The sequence below is a fragment of the Xenopus tropicalis genome, chromosome 6 (assembly GCF_000004195.4).
Source record: "Xenopus tropicalis strain Nigerian chromosome 6, UCB_Xtro_10.0, whole genome shotgun sequence".
Taxonomy (NCBI): Eukaryota; Metazoa; Chordata; class Amphibia; order Anura; family Pipidae; genus Xenopus; species Xenopus tropicalis.
The window spans coordinates 109192025-109210281 of NC_030682.2; the positions used below are offsets into that span (position 1 = coordinate 109192025).

The 18257-nt window shown below is 39.7% G+C and overlaps 1 protein-coding gene across 1 annotated transcript in view; it reads left to right on the forward strand.

Annotated features, from left to right (window-relative positions):
• The first annotated feature begins 469 nt into the window (after positions 1–469).
• lama3 (laminin subunit alpha 3) overlaps positions 470–18257 on the forward strand; it is a 137426-nt gene continuing 119638 nt past the window's right edge. The window contains exons 1-3 of the mRNA XM_031903840.1: positions 470–956; positions 6745–6897; positions 17911–18028. Coding sequence (XP_031759700.1) covers positions 627–956; positions 6745–6897; positions 17911–18028 — 601 coding nt within the window. The 5' untranslated portion in view covers positions 470–626. The remainder of the gene's footprint in view (positions 957–6744; positions 6898–17910; positions 18029–18257) is intronic.

Here is an 18257-nt window from a genome sequence, read left to right on the forward strand (position 1 = left end):
TGGGGGTCGAACGGCCCTTTCACAGGGGTCGCCTAAGACCATCGGAAAACACATATTTCCAATGGTTTTAGGAATAATTTTATGGTTGGGGGTCACCACAACGTGAGGAACTGTATTAAAGGGTCACGGCATTAGGAAGGTTGAGAACCACTGCTCTATAGTTACACCCCTGCTACTTGGGGACTCTCCAGGCCCAGCTAACCAGTGGTCCAATGACTACAGCCTGTGGGGGCAGGGCTCTGATAACTTGGTAGTATGAGAACACAAAAATGACAGCTGCCTGCTCAAACCCAGGTAACAGCACTAAATCTCATGTTCGTGACAGACTAGTTAGGCCAGAATGCGCCCCTGCCGGTGGAGTCAGTGTGTTACCCCCATGGGGCCCTGAGGTGTTTGGCAGTAGTGACCCGGTCAGGTTGCTGCCCTGTGGGTGTGTCGCATGTAGCAGGGCTGTTCGCTCCCGGGGGCAGGGAGCCAGGGTTCTGCCCGCTGCCGCTGCTGCTGCTTTTGTTTCCCAGCTCTCTGACAGGAGTAGCTGCAGGAGCCAGTGAAGGAAGCTGAGTGGGGAGGGCTTACTGTTCATGGGTCTCATTATCCGAGGCAGAGCTGCTGCCGTCTAGGCACTAATGATGGGGCTGTGGGTGAGGAGCCCGGAGAGGATTATTGGGGGGTCTGGAGCCTGCAGGGGCGCCGCTGGCTGCGCGCAACACTTTTCTTGGGCACTTTTACTTTTGTTTTGCATGACGGGCAGGACCAGCAGCCAACAGTCCGTGGGCTTCAGCCTTCACCCTGCCTCCTTCAACCTGGCACAGGGAGCCAAGATCAGAGCAACAGCCACCTGCGGGGAGGAGGAGAGCGGCCCCAGCCCCGGGGGAGGAGTGGGCACAGTGCCCAGGATGGACTTATATTGTAAGCTGGTGGGGGGACCCGCTGCCACCCCGGGGCACACTATCCAGGTACTAAGCTCTTCTTTCCTGCTATAAATGGGTCACTTGGCTCCTTGCACTAACTTTGTTCTGTGCGCAGAGACTGGTTAGTGGCGCAGAGTACTACACACAGCAATGGGATGCCCCCATGCCCTGCTCACTTACACTCTGCCTCTTACATACAGCTGTGCTTAGCAATTACTGATTTTTGACATCTTTGCTCACATGGCTCACTGTTCATCTCAGTAAATAAAACCCCTTGGCACAGGGGCATCTTACCAACCAATTTTAGATACAATTTCTGTTGATCTGACTGTTTCTGTATAAGGGGAGTGTTTGCCATGTCATTTCCCATTCACAAACATAGGCTTGTCCTGATATCAGTCAAGTGGTGTATTTATAGGTATAGTGTGCAAAGCTCACACACGTACAGTGTACTATACCTTTAAATATGCTGCAAGTCTTTGAAAACCAGTACAGGTATATCCATAAACCCGTTATCCAGAAAGTTCCAAATTACGCAAAGGCCATCTCCTATAGACTCCAATATAAGCAAATAATTCTAATTTTAAAAAATGATTTCTTTTTCTTTCTAACAATTAAACAGTACTTTGTACTTGATCCCAACTAAGATGTATTGCCTCCAATATGGATTAATTAGATTGCAGTTTTCAACTGCTGTATTTGTCACTTGAATGGGAAATAGAGGCGTTATTGAGAGCTGAGCCCATTTCTCAGTCTCTGTTATAGAGTAATGGAGAGAAGGCTCTAGCCTATAGATCTTATTAGTGGTGATTCTGACAATAATTATTATTATACAGATATGGGATCCCTTATCTGGAAACCGTTATCCAGAAAATTGAATTACAAATCCTTATTAAAAAATAATAACTTATTTATGTTTTTTCTGTAATAATAAAAGAATACATTGTACTTGATGGTAACTAAGCTGCACGACTCCATATTGGTGACAAAACAATCCTATTGGATTTATTTAACTTTCACATTTTTTAGTAAACTTATGGTATAGAGATCCAAATTACATAAAACCCAGGTCCCAGCATCCTATACCTGTACTACAACTTCCAGCATCCTGCATTTACCATTGGCTGTCTAAGCCAAAGATAGCTGTAGGGCAGTCTGTCTGGGCTCTCCACCTGTCATAATAATTGCAGCTGAATATGGGAGGTGGTTCTGTGAATTGTAGTTCAAATACAGCTTAAGGGCAGAATTTTGGAGAATATCCATGGTAGATGTATTCACTACAGGAAAGCCTTTCTGGTTTATGTGATAAGCAAGTGATTTATGAACTTTTTTTTTTTTTTTACTGATACAGTGCAGCAGTGTTCTGTGAGTCATTCATTCAGTTCTTTTTCTGTGTTTGTATTGTACCTCTCATCATACCAGAAATACAGCTCATCATTGCTTTGGTACTAAAGGAAAACAAGGTTGTTAAAAACGAAGGAAGGGCAGATTTATTATAGGCTGATTGTACACAGAAATGTAATGGAACACCACATGGTTGGCATCACCGAAGGTGGCAATTATTTAATCTATATCCTGCATGGCTACCTCACAGTTAATGTAGACCTCACAGTAAATGTAGATAAGCTGCATACTGCATGGGTTTTTTTTCTGCAGCCATACAGTATACATCTAAATTAGCTGGAAATTAACCACTTGGCTAACAGTGTGAGTGCATGTGCAAAGCTAGAGGTGCAATAAGAGTGGCAGTGGGAAGACAATGCAATTCCATCGCTCCCAACTTCCAAAGAGTTTAGTGGGTTCGATCACTGACTGTGTATTTTTTAGGGATGTGCCAAATGCAACATTTTTGTTTTCCTTAATGAAGCCTTATATTGTGATATTTATACTCTATGGGGCACATTTACTAATCCACGAACTGAACGAAAGCGTACGAACGTGTTTTTTCATAATGATCGGTATTTTTGCGACTTTTTCGTTGGCGTTGTGAATCTTTCATATGTCCCGCGTTTTTTCCGTCGCTGTTTCGACTTTATCGTATATTTTCCGCGACTTTTTCGTCGCCGGCGCGAAAAAAATCGGATTGGTTTTTCCGCCGTTTACAATTGCTCAATACGAGCATATAAACAAGATTTTGGCATGATCAAAGCTTTCCTTACTAAAAAAATGGCTCCTCCCTGCTTGCTGTAGTTGTGTAATTCAGAGACTAAAGGAAACAAGATTTATATAATTTATATATAAATTATAGTGTAAGTCAAGTTTTGACTAACCTGATAGAAAAGAATTTGGAATTATTTCATAGGGTAACAGGTCCCCCTTAAACCCATTGTTGAGGAAACAACTGAAAATGTTTGGTTTGCAAACCATTTTGATGTTTAGACAACATTTCTCCTTAATTTAGGATAAATGCACTTGTGTAAACTTCCCCATGATATGATTTGAGTTTAATAAATAGGGAATAAAGATATGGGCAATGTTACTTTGTAAGTTGAGGCATGTCGTATTTGCAAGAGAAAACATGAATTGGTATGAACTGTTCAGTTGCATGCAAATTCTCCCTGCAGTTACCAGCTCAGGAGGGGCCACAGCTTATACTGTATATAGCTTGACTTTCCTGTTTACATGGGTTAGGGATTAGCTCGGCACTGCCAAGTGTTGAGAGAGGATGTAGTGTGTTTGCTGACAAATTAACAAAAATTTAAGTTACAGTAAAGTAACCTGTAGCAAAACACTTAATACTAGAGCTCGACTAAAGGTTACTTGGCACCACGGCAACAACTGGAAAATCTACAATGTACTCCTTTCTTCATAAAACCTCTCCTACTCTATTTGATAATGATTTCATGCCAAGACTTGAAACCTGGAAACTTAGTAGAAGGGTTTTATTTCAAACTGATTTATGAGCCCATATATTCTAATTTATAGAGGAGGATCCCTTCCAGCACTGGAAAATACCTTATGCAGATGAACCTCCAAAATATCTCAGCATACACCATTGTTTATCTAGTGTATACTGGCTGTGGCCAGAATTTATTTTGTCCCAGCAGAGTCTGATATTAGATTTGCATCTTAATAAATTTAATTACATTAAGATTAATAAAGAAAAAAATATTTTTCACAGCTTTTCAAAAAATTTTCTGGCATTAATCATTTTACACAGTATGATAAATAGGCCCCACTGTTTTCCACCCTTTTGTTAGTCTGTTTATCACTGAACTTGCAAGGCACTGTGGGCTTTGGAGTCTTTGCTGGGAAAGAGCTGCATACTGATACAGTTTTGCAATAGTGTGAGCAAAGGAAAGGAGCTGAAACAAAATATGTTTCCAGTAACAATTACATTCACAGGGGCATGCAGAGGGCACAAACACAGGGGCACTTCAGTTGTTCAAAAAAAATCACTACACCATAGTAGTAGGTCTAACGTCTAAAGGTGACTATATACTGGCCAATCCTTGACAGTATCTGATTAACAGTCCAGCGAGCCCGATGGACAGATACTATACACATGCACAGCCAGCTTCTGCTCATTTGGGCCATTGGTTTTAGTAAATGATGCACAAGTTCTTCCACACACTGTTTGAGTCCACTTTTTCATCAACCCTTGTCTTTTCCATCAGTGCCTTCGGTGCTAGTAGTATTTGGCCCAATTCTGCTTCTTGCCTTGATTGCAGATTTCTGTAGTAATATAATTCGCACCTCTTAGTGATACTTCATAGATGTTTTTTTACTGTTGTTGCCTAGGTAGAATGCATGGGGGGGAGCAAGTTTTACCTGTTTATAACAATGTCTCACAATGTCTCAAACATTATTTTTTGTCTTATAATGACTATCATGACTATGTTTGGATTCTGAGCTGTTTTGCTAATTAAACCATTCATGGGAAAATAAATACATGATTTTAAAGGAATTCTGTCATGGGAAAACATTTTTTTTTTTTATAATTTCACATGGGGCTAGCCATATTCTTCATTTCCCAGGGTGCCACAGCCATGTGACTTGTGCTTTGATAAACTTCAGTTGCACTTTACTGCTGAGCTGCAAGTTGGAGTGATATCATCCTCCCTTTCTCTCCCAGCAGCCGATCAGCAGAACAATGGGAAGGTAGCAAGATAGCAGCTCCCACTATAAAAATACATCTGTTGGTTCAAGAATAACTTATTTGCTATGTAAACAGTGTAATTTAGAAATAAAAAATACACCATTAAAATCAGGACAGATTGCCTTTAATGTATTTTTAGTAGCCCTGTGGCTTTTCCTGTATGTATCTGTGTTCAGCTTTTTCCTTTATAATGATAACACACATGGAAGAAAGAATTAACCTTTCTTCAAAGCAGTACCACTATCATCTGCCAGGTGCAGAGTAGAAGCCTCTCAATGGGTATGAGCCAGTATTTCTAGAAATGAAGCAGCACAATCTCTTTTTTTTACAAAGCTGCCCCTAAGCCACCCTAGCCTTGTGCTTTACACTATGCCACCTTAACCTAGTGCTTTACACTTTCCAGCTTAAGTGCCTGAGAATAAAAAACTGGTTCTGTTAGCTATTTAGCTTAGGGTGACATGATCCTTCAGTAGGCTAGATTGCTGTATACATTTGTACTGCAGCCTATGTAAGGATCACAACCCTCCCACTGCTTTTGGCTGCAAGGCGGTGGCCATATTTTAAAGGAAAGATACAGTTTCCCACAGTTTTGAAATGATTTTAAAAATGATATTCTTGGAATTTCCCTAGACACAGAGATATAATAACTGTGAACAAGAACTAAATGACTGTGGGAGCCAGATTTCTCTAAAGTATGTTTGCACATGTAGAGTGAAAACACCAGCAACAAATTAAAACTTGTTCTAACATTTTGTACATGATCCTGTGATATAGCGTTAATAATTATCCGTGGCCCTGTCAGATCCTACTACTTCCTTCCTACTTTGACATTTGCACAGATTTTCACCCTACATATGTGTAGGAAATACTTTTTACAAAACAAGTCATTAAAATAATGTAGCATAAATAACTAACTGCATAAAAGCACGGAGGTCTTGGAGCAATACACACACACACACAGATATATATATATGCAGTAAATAAGCTTTTGCTCCTGCTACAGCTCCTGCTTTCTGCACCTTCAGCTGGTTGTGCCTGTGGTTAATATCCCAACCAGCAGAAGGCACAGAGCACAGTGCTTTGTGATCAAAAGAGCAGTATACAGAATGCCTGCCAAAGGGGCAACCATGTCCTGTTCAAGTGTTACTCCTGTCCCCAAGTGTCATTTTTTGCCAGGTACCATTTGCTTTGCCAAGCGAGCGGATCTTCACCCGATATCCCCACCTACGGGTGGGCGATATCGGGGAGGCATGTAGGCGAATTCGATCGTTTGGCCCTGGGGCCAAAGGATTGAATTCTACACGCGGCAATGGGGCAGTTGGTTCGGGGACCGCATCAACAAGCCGATGCGGTCCCCGATCTGACTGGATTTTCTAACCTGGCCAATCGATATCTGGCCAATTTCAGGTCAGATATCAGTCGGCCAGGCCCCTCGGTTCTGCCCCTACACGGGCCGATAAGCTGCCAAATCGGTCCAAAGGACCGATATCGGCAGCTATAATCGGCCCATGTATGGGGACCTTAACAGTTGTGAGAGAAAAGAAGGGAGATAGGGAGCACTGTGGACAAAACTCCATGATATTTATTTAAAAAAGCAGAAGTACATATTTCCTACTCCAGCTTATTGCCTCTCGCCATTATTTAGCAGAACTAATATTTTGTAGGAAGATGGCTGAGCAGACTTTCTTTGCATGTATGCTGTTACATTTTTAAATCTCTCATATTTTCTTTTAGGGACAGTTTTGTGATTTTTGCAACTCGGCAGACCCCGGTAAAGCTCACCCTATTTCCAATGCCATTGATGGGACAGAACGCTGGTGGCAGAGTCCTCCATTATCTTTAGGCTTAGAGTACAATAAAGTGAACGTCACCATAGACCTCGGTCAGGTGAGTATGTGGGTTGTATAACATTGACATCCAGCTTCATTTTTCATCCAGCCAGGCCAGTGACATACCAGCCAGGTGGCAACCCTAGTCTGTATGACGTAGTGTCTATTTTGGTAAATTGCACACAAGTTGCGGAGCATGCTGTTTCCCCTGTATTTGTGTTAAAAAGGCATCAATTCCATTTGTATCAGATACAAGTTACACAACTCAGTGTAACTGAGCAACTAATCATGCAGTCTGTTAAAGAAACCCTGTAAATACCGCCATTTGCAGGCTGGCAGTAGCTCTAGGGTTTTCTAGTGCCTAGGCATCTGCTATTCTAGTCACAAGAGCTAATTGGATATACACGTTGATTTTTTTTTCTCAGTCCCCTAAAAAAGTAATGACAAAATACATTAGTAGGAAGTTGGTACCTATAAATATCAACCTGCTGCTTTTTCTCTCATCAGCTGAACTTTTAATTTTTTTCTCTTTGGTGTTCCATGAAAAAGTGTTTAGAGTTCACAATGTTTGGATATTTCTGGGGAATTAGTCAAGCAGTAATTCGTTGCTAGGCTGAACACTTGTGTTCTGTGATGTAAAAATATCATGGTTAGGTCCTATTGACCTTAGCACTTTATCCTGCTTAGTAATGCTTAGTAATGTCTAGTAATGCAGATAAGGTTCTGATGAAATCTTCTAGTATAGTACATGGGATAAGCAAAGACTGAACTCTGCTGATATGTAAGTGGTGTTCAGTTTTACATAATCTCTTTCAGAGATTCACAAATGATGTGTAGTCATAATCCCTTAAATCAGGGGTCCTCAAACTTTTTAAACAGGGGGCCAGTTCATGGTCCCTCAGACTGTTGGGGGGCCAGACTATAGTTAGTCCTCAAACTACGGCCCCTGCTGCGACCTCACCCCTGGCTACTGCCTGTCTGCCTCAGTGTGATTCTGAGCCCCACCACGTCATTAGCGTCGCCCAGTGGAACGCGGTGGCGTGGCCAAGAACCATGCTGAGGCAGACAGGTAGTAACCAGGGGTGAGGACGCATTGGGGGCCAGGTAAATGATCATGGGGGGCCATAGTTTGAGGACCCTTGCTTTACAGTAATGTTAAGTCGTCTATCAAATATTGTAAAACGCCAGTACGCATCTAATCCTCCCAGCGAGCAGGAATGAAAACCAATAACCAAAGACTTTAGACGGCACCATCTGAAACCAACACCTTAGTGATCTTGACATAATTAGAACAACAGTGGGCAAGAACTTCATTAAGGACAAAGCTGGCTTTATATTTGATTGTACATTAATAAAGGCTAAATGCAACCAAGTCACAAAGACTTAGCGGGCAAACACGCTGCACATTATGGGACACTGACTCCTGGGCAGGTAAAGGGCCAACAAGTCCTACAATGAAAGCAAGCTGCAGGGCTGTTTTAAGGCCTTGGTGGGCCCTGGGCAAATATCCAAATAGTGGGGCCCTATTATCCTGCTCCATGCAGCATGGCAACTTTTTTTTTTTTTAACTATGCCAACTTTTTGGCCACACCCCTAAACACCACACTCGTTTCACCAAAACATAACGCAGATGTGCCAGAATAATTACCACAGAAGATGGATACTCAGAAAATTTACCTAGCCGTGCCAGTATAATTAATATGTTAACCCCAGCTGTGCCATTGTAATGACTGTACAAATGGCCAATTACCAAAAAATGGCCAATGATCACTCCAATAAGTCCAGACATGCCGATAAGACCACTGAAAAATGACCAATAAGCACCAATAATGCGAAAGAGAAAGAAATAGAAGAGTTTCCTCTATAAGGAGTAATACTCAGCAGCAGTAGTAGCCTCCCCTGTAATATGATTTACTATGTCACATCCAACCCCGCTCTATTCCTGCATCCCCCTTCCTGTGCCTTTCAAACACAGGGGTCAGTGACAGACTAGGGTAGTGTAGTCCATCCAGACAAGCTGATGTGAAGGGCCTATAAGCCAGCTACTTCATTTTTCCACAATTATTACACGGCTCTGGTTCACAAGTACACGCACAGGCACACAATTCAGCAGCTGGAGGATGGCAGGTGTAATGGTTTAGCTTTCCACTTTTATTCTCTATCTATCCCTTCTTGTCACTTTCTCTAGCTACTCCTCTACCTTTATACCACCTTTATACCACCCATCACGGTCACTGAAAATCATTGTACTGCTTTATAAGTGCACCTTATTTTTCAAAGTGATGCACTTTGTCACCGTTTTTTTACACTGGGTAATAAATAGGCCCCCTTAATGTTTTCCTGCTTCCACCTGGCTGTGTCATGTTGTACTGAATGTACTGAATCTGCCTGTTTGGTGTAGACATAGATATTCTGAGACAATTTGCAATTGGTCTTCATTTATTTTATTTTTTCATTTATTTAGGTTTCCGTTTTGCACTTCTACAGTTTGGTTTTCAACAGCTATCCTGTTGCTAGGTTCTTATTTACACTAGCAACCAGGCAGTGGCTTGAATGAGAGACTGGTATATATATATATATATATACTGTAGGTGAGGTAATGAACAAAAATTAAAAGTTATGTAACAAAAATTAACAATAACAGTAAAATTGTAGCCACGCAGAACAATCGTATTTTGGATGTTGGGGGTCAGTGAGTGACTCCCATTTAAAAGCTAAAAATAGTCCAAAGAAAAAGACTTTGTTCAGAAACTATTAAAAAAGAAAAAATATAGCAATAAAGCACAATTGCAAAGTTGCAAGGAATAGGACATTCTGTAACATAGCAAAAGGTGAAGCACCCATTTAAGCCACGAGCATGGTGAGTTTTTTTGGGGGGGGCACAGAATCACTACTGGCTGCAGGTTTAACTATATTGAATGTTTTGAGATTCTATTCAGCTGATGAGCCCTAGCTTAGGTGCATTGCTCTATCACTGACCATCAGGGACTAATGACACAACCTGATTACACCTTACACAACTGCAGAGGGAACGTTTGCTACACACCACTGAGTGTCCCTGTCATTTAGCCAGTTGTCATCTTATTTATTGCTTTGTGTTCAATACCAGGGGTTTTATTATGTTGGATTGAAAAACCCCCACATACTGTTCTTCGACTTCATCTTATTCTTCCGCTTTTTCTTCTTCTTCTTTTTCTTCTTAGCGCCCCCGTTTTCTAAACACTACTTCTCCTACAGTTTTAGGGGTACAACACCCAAACTCTCCACACTTCTTCACCCTATAGCGGAGCAGGTTGCTTGTGCTTTTCTAAGTGATCCCGCCCGTCTTTTTGTGGCGCCGCTCTGAACACCCCAAATTTCCCATTGACTTTGACAGGGAAGATTTTCAAACTGCTGCTACGCTTACAGCTTTGAAGCTACACCCCCCAAACATGAATAAGATAATAATTGGGTCACCCGAATGAAACAGTGTCATTTGTTAGATTACCCAAAGTGGGAGGGGCCAACAACAGCCAATGAAATTTCACTCATTGACTTTAATGGGAAATTGAAACTGCTGCCAATCTTACAGCTTTGAGGCTACACTCCTCAAACTTGAATCACATAGTCATGGGGTCAGCCTGAATGAAAATTTGATGATTATTGGATGCCCAAAAGTGGGCTGAGCTGTTAACAGCCAATCAGATTTTACCTATTGATTTGGCGGAAATTCAGCCTGCTGCCATCCTCACAGTAATAACACCAGGGTCCCCGAACTTTGCAGAGTTAGGCACCGGGTTAGAAAAAGTGGGCAGAACCACCAACAGCCAATCAGATTTTACCTATTGACTGTCAATGGGGAAATTCAACCTGCTACCACTCTTACAGTATTAACACCAGGGTCCCCAAACATTTCACAGTTGGTCACTAGGGGACTGCAGGTTTAGTTTTGAAAAGTGAGTGGAGCCATCAACAGCCAATCAGATTTCACCTATTGAATTTTATTGGTTTGATGCCACAGTCAGTCACTGGGCCACCAAAAGCCAATCTCATTTCTTCCATTGTTATCAAATTTTAACTGCTGCCATTCTCACATGTGTAATGTCAGGGTCCCCAAACTTTGCACAGTTTGTCACTGGGTGACTACATTCCAAGTTTAGAAAAGTGGGTGGGGACAACAACAGCCAATCAGATTTCAACTATAGACTTCATACGTTTAAACTTAAACTGCTGCAATTTTTATATATACAGTAAATACTAAGGCCCCAAACTTTGCAGAGCTAGTCACTGGGTAACTGGGAAAATAGGAAAAGTGGGTTGGGCTTCTAACAGCCAATCACAATTTACCTATTGACTTTGATTGGTTAAATTGGTTTATTGGTTTGCCGTTCTTCAACTAATAATCCTAGGGTCCCTAAACTTTGCAGAGTTAGTCACTGGGTAACTGCAGTTCCAAGTTAGAAAAAGTGGGTGGCGTGGCCAAGAACCATGCTGAGGCCGACAGGTACTAACCAGGGGTGAGGATGCATTGGGGGCCGGGTATATGACCATGGGGGGCTGTATCTGGCCCGCGGGCTGTAGTTTGAGGACCCCTGCCCTAAACTGATATTGGTCTTTACTAAATACAACCAACCCCGAAATGATACAAGGAGCAATTTAATACATAAAATCTCAATTCTAGTTTGTACATTTCCGGTTTGCACTGTATTACTGGTAAGAGCACTACATTAATTGCAATATTTGGACTGAATTAAGTTGCAAACCAACAGTGTGGTACAGGTGCATTTGGGCATTAAATACGTAAAATTGCACAGATCTGCTGGAATAACCAATTTATCAACAGTGTATTTATCAATGGGTGAAAATCAGAGTTCACCATTTGCTAAATACGCTACTTAAAATCCCATAGGAATTAATAGAAAGTGGGTGATTTTTTTTTTCTAATCTCACATTTTCATAAATCTGCTGCTTAACATGCCATATGGCTTGGAAATAAGTGGACAGGAAGACCTTATTCTGAAAATCTATCTGGATCTTGAGCTTTTGTTTTTACAACATTATGTCATCCCCTGTGGTCAGTACTTGATTTGTGCAATTATAATCATGCAGCAGGGCAGTGCTCCAGAGCTGGAGTACTTGCATTACTGTTGGCTCATTTGCCAGCCTTCAAAATTATCAAGCTTTTGTTGGAAGAACTTCACCATAAGGTCAGAGAAAATTGTCCTGCAAGCCAGTCACACATCTGGAAAGAGAAACAGAAGGTGTGAAATGGTTGACATTTCCACCGAATATCTTTAAAACTGACAGCTTGAATTCCATAGTTCTGCAAAGATGCAAGTGCTGCAGATAGAAGAATTTTGATGAATGTAAAATATGATAAATACATGTTAGATTAAATAAAAAGGATATTATGACACAGTTAACATATTGACTGTATTTTCTGTTTTTACCTTGGTGAATAAAAGTATTATATTCTATCAACAACATGAACATTTCTAGGTTATTGCTATTATATGAACACTCGTGTATTCAAATATATATAGTATACATTTAAAAAAAAAAAGTTTTTTTTTAACAGGATTTCCCAATACAAAAAACAAGAATTCAATAATGCATCAACCTATTTCACATAGTAGCACAGAGAAGTAAATATATGTAATAACCAAATTAGGTCAAAAGTTGAATCTAAATTCAAGATTTACTTGATTACAAGATTAAAGAGGATGGTGTGTAGATTAACAATTACAAATAAACAGAAAGTGCAAAAGGAACTAAAGTAATACTAAAGTAATATTGATATATAATATGCTTCAAGTTTATACTTTTTAGAAGTTCATTATTGCTATAATTAGTAAAAGAAAAGAATTAAAGTGGAGGGGGAGGCCATTGCCTTAATGTACTGTTGAGTATGGGAGCATCACCTCTGGACCATCTCCCATCTATCTGAGTGTACAATATATGCATGGAATTTTAAGGAAAACATGAAGATTGTTCCAGTAACCATACTGTAATTCTGGATATAAACAATTCAGTTGGTTGTTTGCATGATTCTCAGAGTGGTCACATGTGGACAAGTGGTTAAGCTGGCAGAACACATTAGCAAGAATGAAAGTTTGTTATTCTGTACACATTGTCATTTTCATAGAACATAATTATACCTATATGTTGTTTCAGATAGTTAACCACACAACCAAAATCTGACCTAAATTTAGAACACTTGGAACGCTAAAAGGCATCCTTGCCAATGCTAGTACCAAAATAATACTGGTAAATGGGGAATTCTTTTGTTGAAAGATTGAATAATTGTATAATAAACTATGCAGGTCACAGTTTAAAAAAAAAACTTTAAAAGAATGATTCAAATGGAATGTTGCCAAAACCTTATTTGCCATTAAAGGAACTTCTAATCTTATCACATAGAGAAGAGAAACATTATACAGCAAGAATAGATGAAGCATGGGAGGCAAAATGAATGGCCTGATGTATCATCTTGGTGATATGAGTCTGTTAGAAACTGGATTTAACATAGAGGTATGGTCAGAATGCCGAAGCAGCTTTTTTTTGGTACAAGTGGTAATAATGCTAATGAAACTCAAAATATCCTACAATCTGGACACTTATATAATATGATCCTACACTGTTCATGGGAGTCCTTGAAAGCTTACACTGTTGGAAGCTGATGGGACATCGGCCTTGAGAGAAAATTCTTAGAGTTTAGACAACTGCGTTTTAGCTTCAGACTATTTAATCAGTAAAACCAGGCGTTATGGACTCTTCCCTTAGCCCTATTTGACACATGACAAGTAAAATTCCCTGGTCTCACTGAGAGGGACAAATTTGAGTATGTTTGTGTTTTTTCATTTTGAAATAAGGCGAATGAATTTCTATTTTCAAAATCTCAATTGCAAGCTTATTTATGAAAGAACTTGAATCTCAAAAACTAAAAAACCTTGATCATGCTAATATCGCAGTCTACTATTCATTTTCATTGAGTCTGCAAAATCTTACATTTTTCTCAAGAACTCAAATGTCAAATAGCGTGAAATTGAAAAATACACCTCAACTGATTTGGACAGAAACCTGCTGGCTTTTAGATTTTTTTATCTACCGTTCTTAGTTTTTTTCAGTTTAATAATCCTCGAACATTCGAGTTCAGAAAGCTGAAGTTCTAAAATAAGTACAGTTATGTTGTTTTTGCAGTAAAAACTCAATTTCAAATGTTGTGCATCTGCCCATGGGTCAGAAAAAAACCTGATCGGTCCAGGCCCTTGTGGGCCCGCCGACCCAGACCTGATCCCCCACTGTCTAATCTCTTTACCCCCACACACCAAAGATAAGTAAAAAGGTACGTGTGTTTGGAGGAGGGGATTGGGCATTCAGCAGGGGCCTCTAGGAGGGGATGGTGTGAGGCGTGGTGGGGGCCTCTTTGGGGGGTTGGGGGTCCCTGGGTCGATAGCCCTGGTGGGCCCTGCAGAGGCCAGTCCGACCCTGTATCTGCCCCATAGACTAGAGTAGAGGGGTATGGTACTGGGAGTGTGAGACTTACCTGTTTTTTTATGTATCTCCAGACAAACTCAGGCTCAGATTACCCTTTTTTTATAAAGAGGTATCAAAGGATAATAAAACTCCTTCCAATTATCTCTCCTTCTTTACCAAAAATACTCTACACCCTACATTTTCATTTAGACCATTCTTTAGGAGATTTATTATAAAAAAAACTTTCAATACCTTTCTTACTGCCTTTTTGATACAGAAGCAAGATGCAAACTGTGGTGTAGAGATATTTTTATGAGAAAGACCCACATCTTTTCATAACAGCTTCTTTGTTTATCTATATGAACTATCAAATGCGTTTTAGAGATCTCTATCTATCTATCTATCTATCATCTATCTATCTAGATCACATACAATGTGTGATTAGTGGTTAGCCTAGTTTGCAATAAATTTAATCTCTTCACTGTTTTCTTACATTGAAGAAAGAGGTTCAGTGGCAAGTTAGTCACACAGTGATCAAGGGAATGTACAAGGGCCAATAGAGTAAGTACATGGATACAACCACATTTAATACAGTTGATGTGGTTTTTTTGGCTTGAAATCTGCATGTCTAAGGTGTTGTTAACCTTTGTTAGCAATCTTTTATTCATTGTGCAGTTAGGCAAGTGATCTCTGTTCAATTAAATACAATTATGAACAGTTTTGCATTTAAGAGTACCTTTTTTTTAAAATAACATATAACACAAGTAGTTGCCATGCTCCCAAGGCTAATCTTTAAATTTTTTTGGCTTCCCTAAAATCCAATCTTTTTGGCTGGAAGTGACCACCTATTGGTTACAGATGGTTGTAAAACCTTTTCATAGACTGGGCTTTACTTAGCAATGTAACCACAATTGAATAAATCAGAAAAACATGGAGATTGGCAGCAGCGGCCTAAAAGACCATATTACATTAATGGCTTTCCTCAGAATCTCCATCCATCACGCTTAAAAAACAGAAGCTAAACTATGGGGCCTATTTATTATGCTCTGTAAAAAATGGTGACAAAATTCGCCACACATCAACAGGCTTAGCTGCATGAAAAACGTCATTATTTTTTTACGCATTTTTTCTTCTTCCAGAACTTACATAATATCATAGCAAACCAAACTTATCCTGTGAGGCCAGTTGAATTAGCTCACAAAGAACCTCTTGCATTGTGGTAATATGTAGAACCCCCATTTTTTATATGTATGCTTGTACTCTCTTGTTGAATGGACAGCTGTTTCATCTAAAGATATTGTTATTTAATTTAAACTGAATAAAAACACTTATAGTACAAGTACTGAACTAGCAAAGGTTTATAGCTTTTTATATTGCTTAACCTAAATCTTCACCAGCATAAAATTTGCTACTTAATTTATTTTCTTGTATTTAAAGTGTGCCAACACATATCCAAAGCACTTTACGGAGATTATTATTATTATTATTAACCAGGGCTGTGGAGTCGGTAGATAAATTCTCTGACACCGACTCCTCAGTTTCTGATACTTCCGACTCCGACTCCTCTGTTTTTAATATGCTAATGTATTTTATACATTCATACGGTCAATGAAAAGCATGCTTCATGGTCACTCAACGTGTTCGTTTATGCACTGCGTGCATTGGGCTTTATTCTTATAGCAGAGAAGTAATTAATTATGACTGTTTGTGAATTGGGACATTTAAACTTGCTTTATTTTATTTTTTTATTCCCATTTAAATTTAGTAGGAGTCGGAGTCGGTTAATTTTTTGCCGACTCCGACTCCAGGTACCCAAAATTGCCTCCGACTCCTCGACTCCGACTCCACAGCCCTGTTATTAACATGAACAAGTGCCAACATAGTCCGTAGCACTGATTATATATTATTCCCTTTAGTCCCTGCCCTAGTGGCGCTTATAAATTAAGGTCCCCATCACATTCACACACAGTAGGGCCAATTTTATCAGGAGCCAATAAACCTGTCTCTCTGAACTCAGGACCCCAGCACTGCAAGGCTGCATAGCTACCCAATGAACCACTTATGCAGAAAAACAATGGGTGACAATACTGTGCGGAGGAGCACAATGGGCAAGTTCTAGAGGTGCTAGTTATCTATCTGCCTCCCTCCATTCTTATATCATGGGCTGCTGCTGCTTCTTCTTCTTCTTCTGTCCTGCTGCCTTCTTGCAGGCTTGCAGGGACTAATGTTAATGCCTAAATCAGTAAATTCCAGCAAATCCATGTTGTATCAGAATGATCCAAGGTGGGCTACCTTATTTTTTACTGATAGAAGGCAAGGCACTAGAGTTGGTTTCCCAACTCAGGGGAAAAAATCCCAAGATGCAAGGGTCTTTCTATAGACTTTTTGGACATTCTTTGGTTCACCTGGAGAAGTGGCTTTGGTTCTTCATGAATAATTCACATCTGCAAGATAATCACCAGCCAATTTGCCATTGAATTCCAGACTCTTAACCTGTGAAACTGGATAGAATTATGACAATTAAATAATAACATTAAAAGGGTTGTTTACTTTTGTATTAACTTTTAGTATGACTTAGACATTTGTATTCTGAGACAATATGCAATTGGCTTTCATTTTTTATTTCTTTTGGTTTTTCAGTTATTTCACTTTTTCTTCAGCAGCTCTTCAGTTTGGCAATTTAGTTGCTAGGGTCTTATGCACCTTAGTAACCTATAAGTGGTTAGATTGAGAGATTGTAATATGACTAGAAGAGAAACTGAATATAAAGATAAGGAAAAAACAGTATTAATAACAATAAAACTAAAGCCTCACAGAACAATAGTTTTTTTGACTACCAGGGTCAGTGACCCCCATTTCAAAGCTGAAAAGATGTAGAAGAGTAAGGCAAATATTTCAAAAACTATAACAAATAAATAATGAAGACCAGTTGCAAAGTTGCTAAGAATAGGACATTCTATAACATACTAAAAGTTAATTTGAAGGTTAACAACCCCTTTAAGTTTCCTTAAAGGAGAAAGAAAGGTAAAAACTAAGTAAGCTTTATCAGAAAGGTCTATGTAAATACAGCCATAAGCACTCACAGAAACGCTGCACTGACTTCTCTGAATAAAGATTAGTTGTGTCTGTAATTCCTGTGCCAGAGACACACAGCTTTCTGTTCTCTGCTTTTTCCTGCTCCTCCCTCTCTCAAGAATGCTAAGTGCTCACTCCCCCCCTTAGGAATGTGGATCTGAGCCAATCAGCAGGAAGCTGAGTCATAGTCTAACTAACTGAGCATGTTCAGTTTGGTCTGCATGTCTGTGCAGGAGTGAGGCATTATGGGAACTTTCTTTACACAGCTCAGCGTTTTTTCTTCCTGTTTGGCTTCTGATCATCTGAACAGGAGAAATATGGGGAGACTTAAGGACACTATTGAGACAACTGAATGTATGCCTGCAGCTTGAGATTAACTCTTTAGTAGCCTTTCCTTCTCCTTTAACTGCAAAATAATTAGTACAGTTTACTACTAATATTTTTTCTTTGTAGTGAATGAAAAATGGTTTTGTATTGTTGTAAGTTTAATGATGTTGTGTTTGCAATGAAGAATCTCTTGGTTATTTGTTTTTGTCTCTAGCTTTTCCATGTTGCATATGTTCTTATAAAATTTGCCAATTCTCCTCGGCCTGATCTTTGGGTCCTAGAAAGATCTGTTGACTTTGGAAGAACCTACTCACCTTGGCAATATTTTGCTAGTAAGTTCTTTATACATTTGTATTTTTCTAACCTATCTCTAAAATCTAATCTATAATCTATCTTTAATCTGTAATACCAAAGCAAATATTGCACAAATAGTAGTCAGTTTGCCCAGTAATTTTTTTTCTGTGTGATGAAGATCATGCAGCTGATAGACAACAGACACCAAAAGATGGTTATATTAGTCTTTCTTGTCCCTTTATTTTACTACCAATATATTGTTACTTT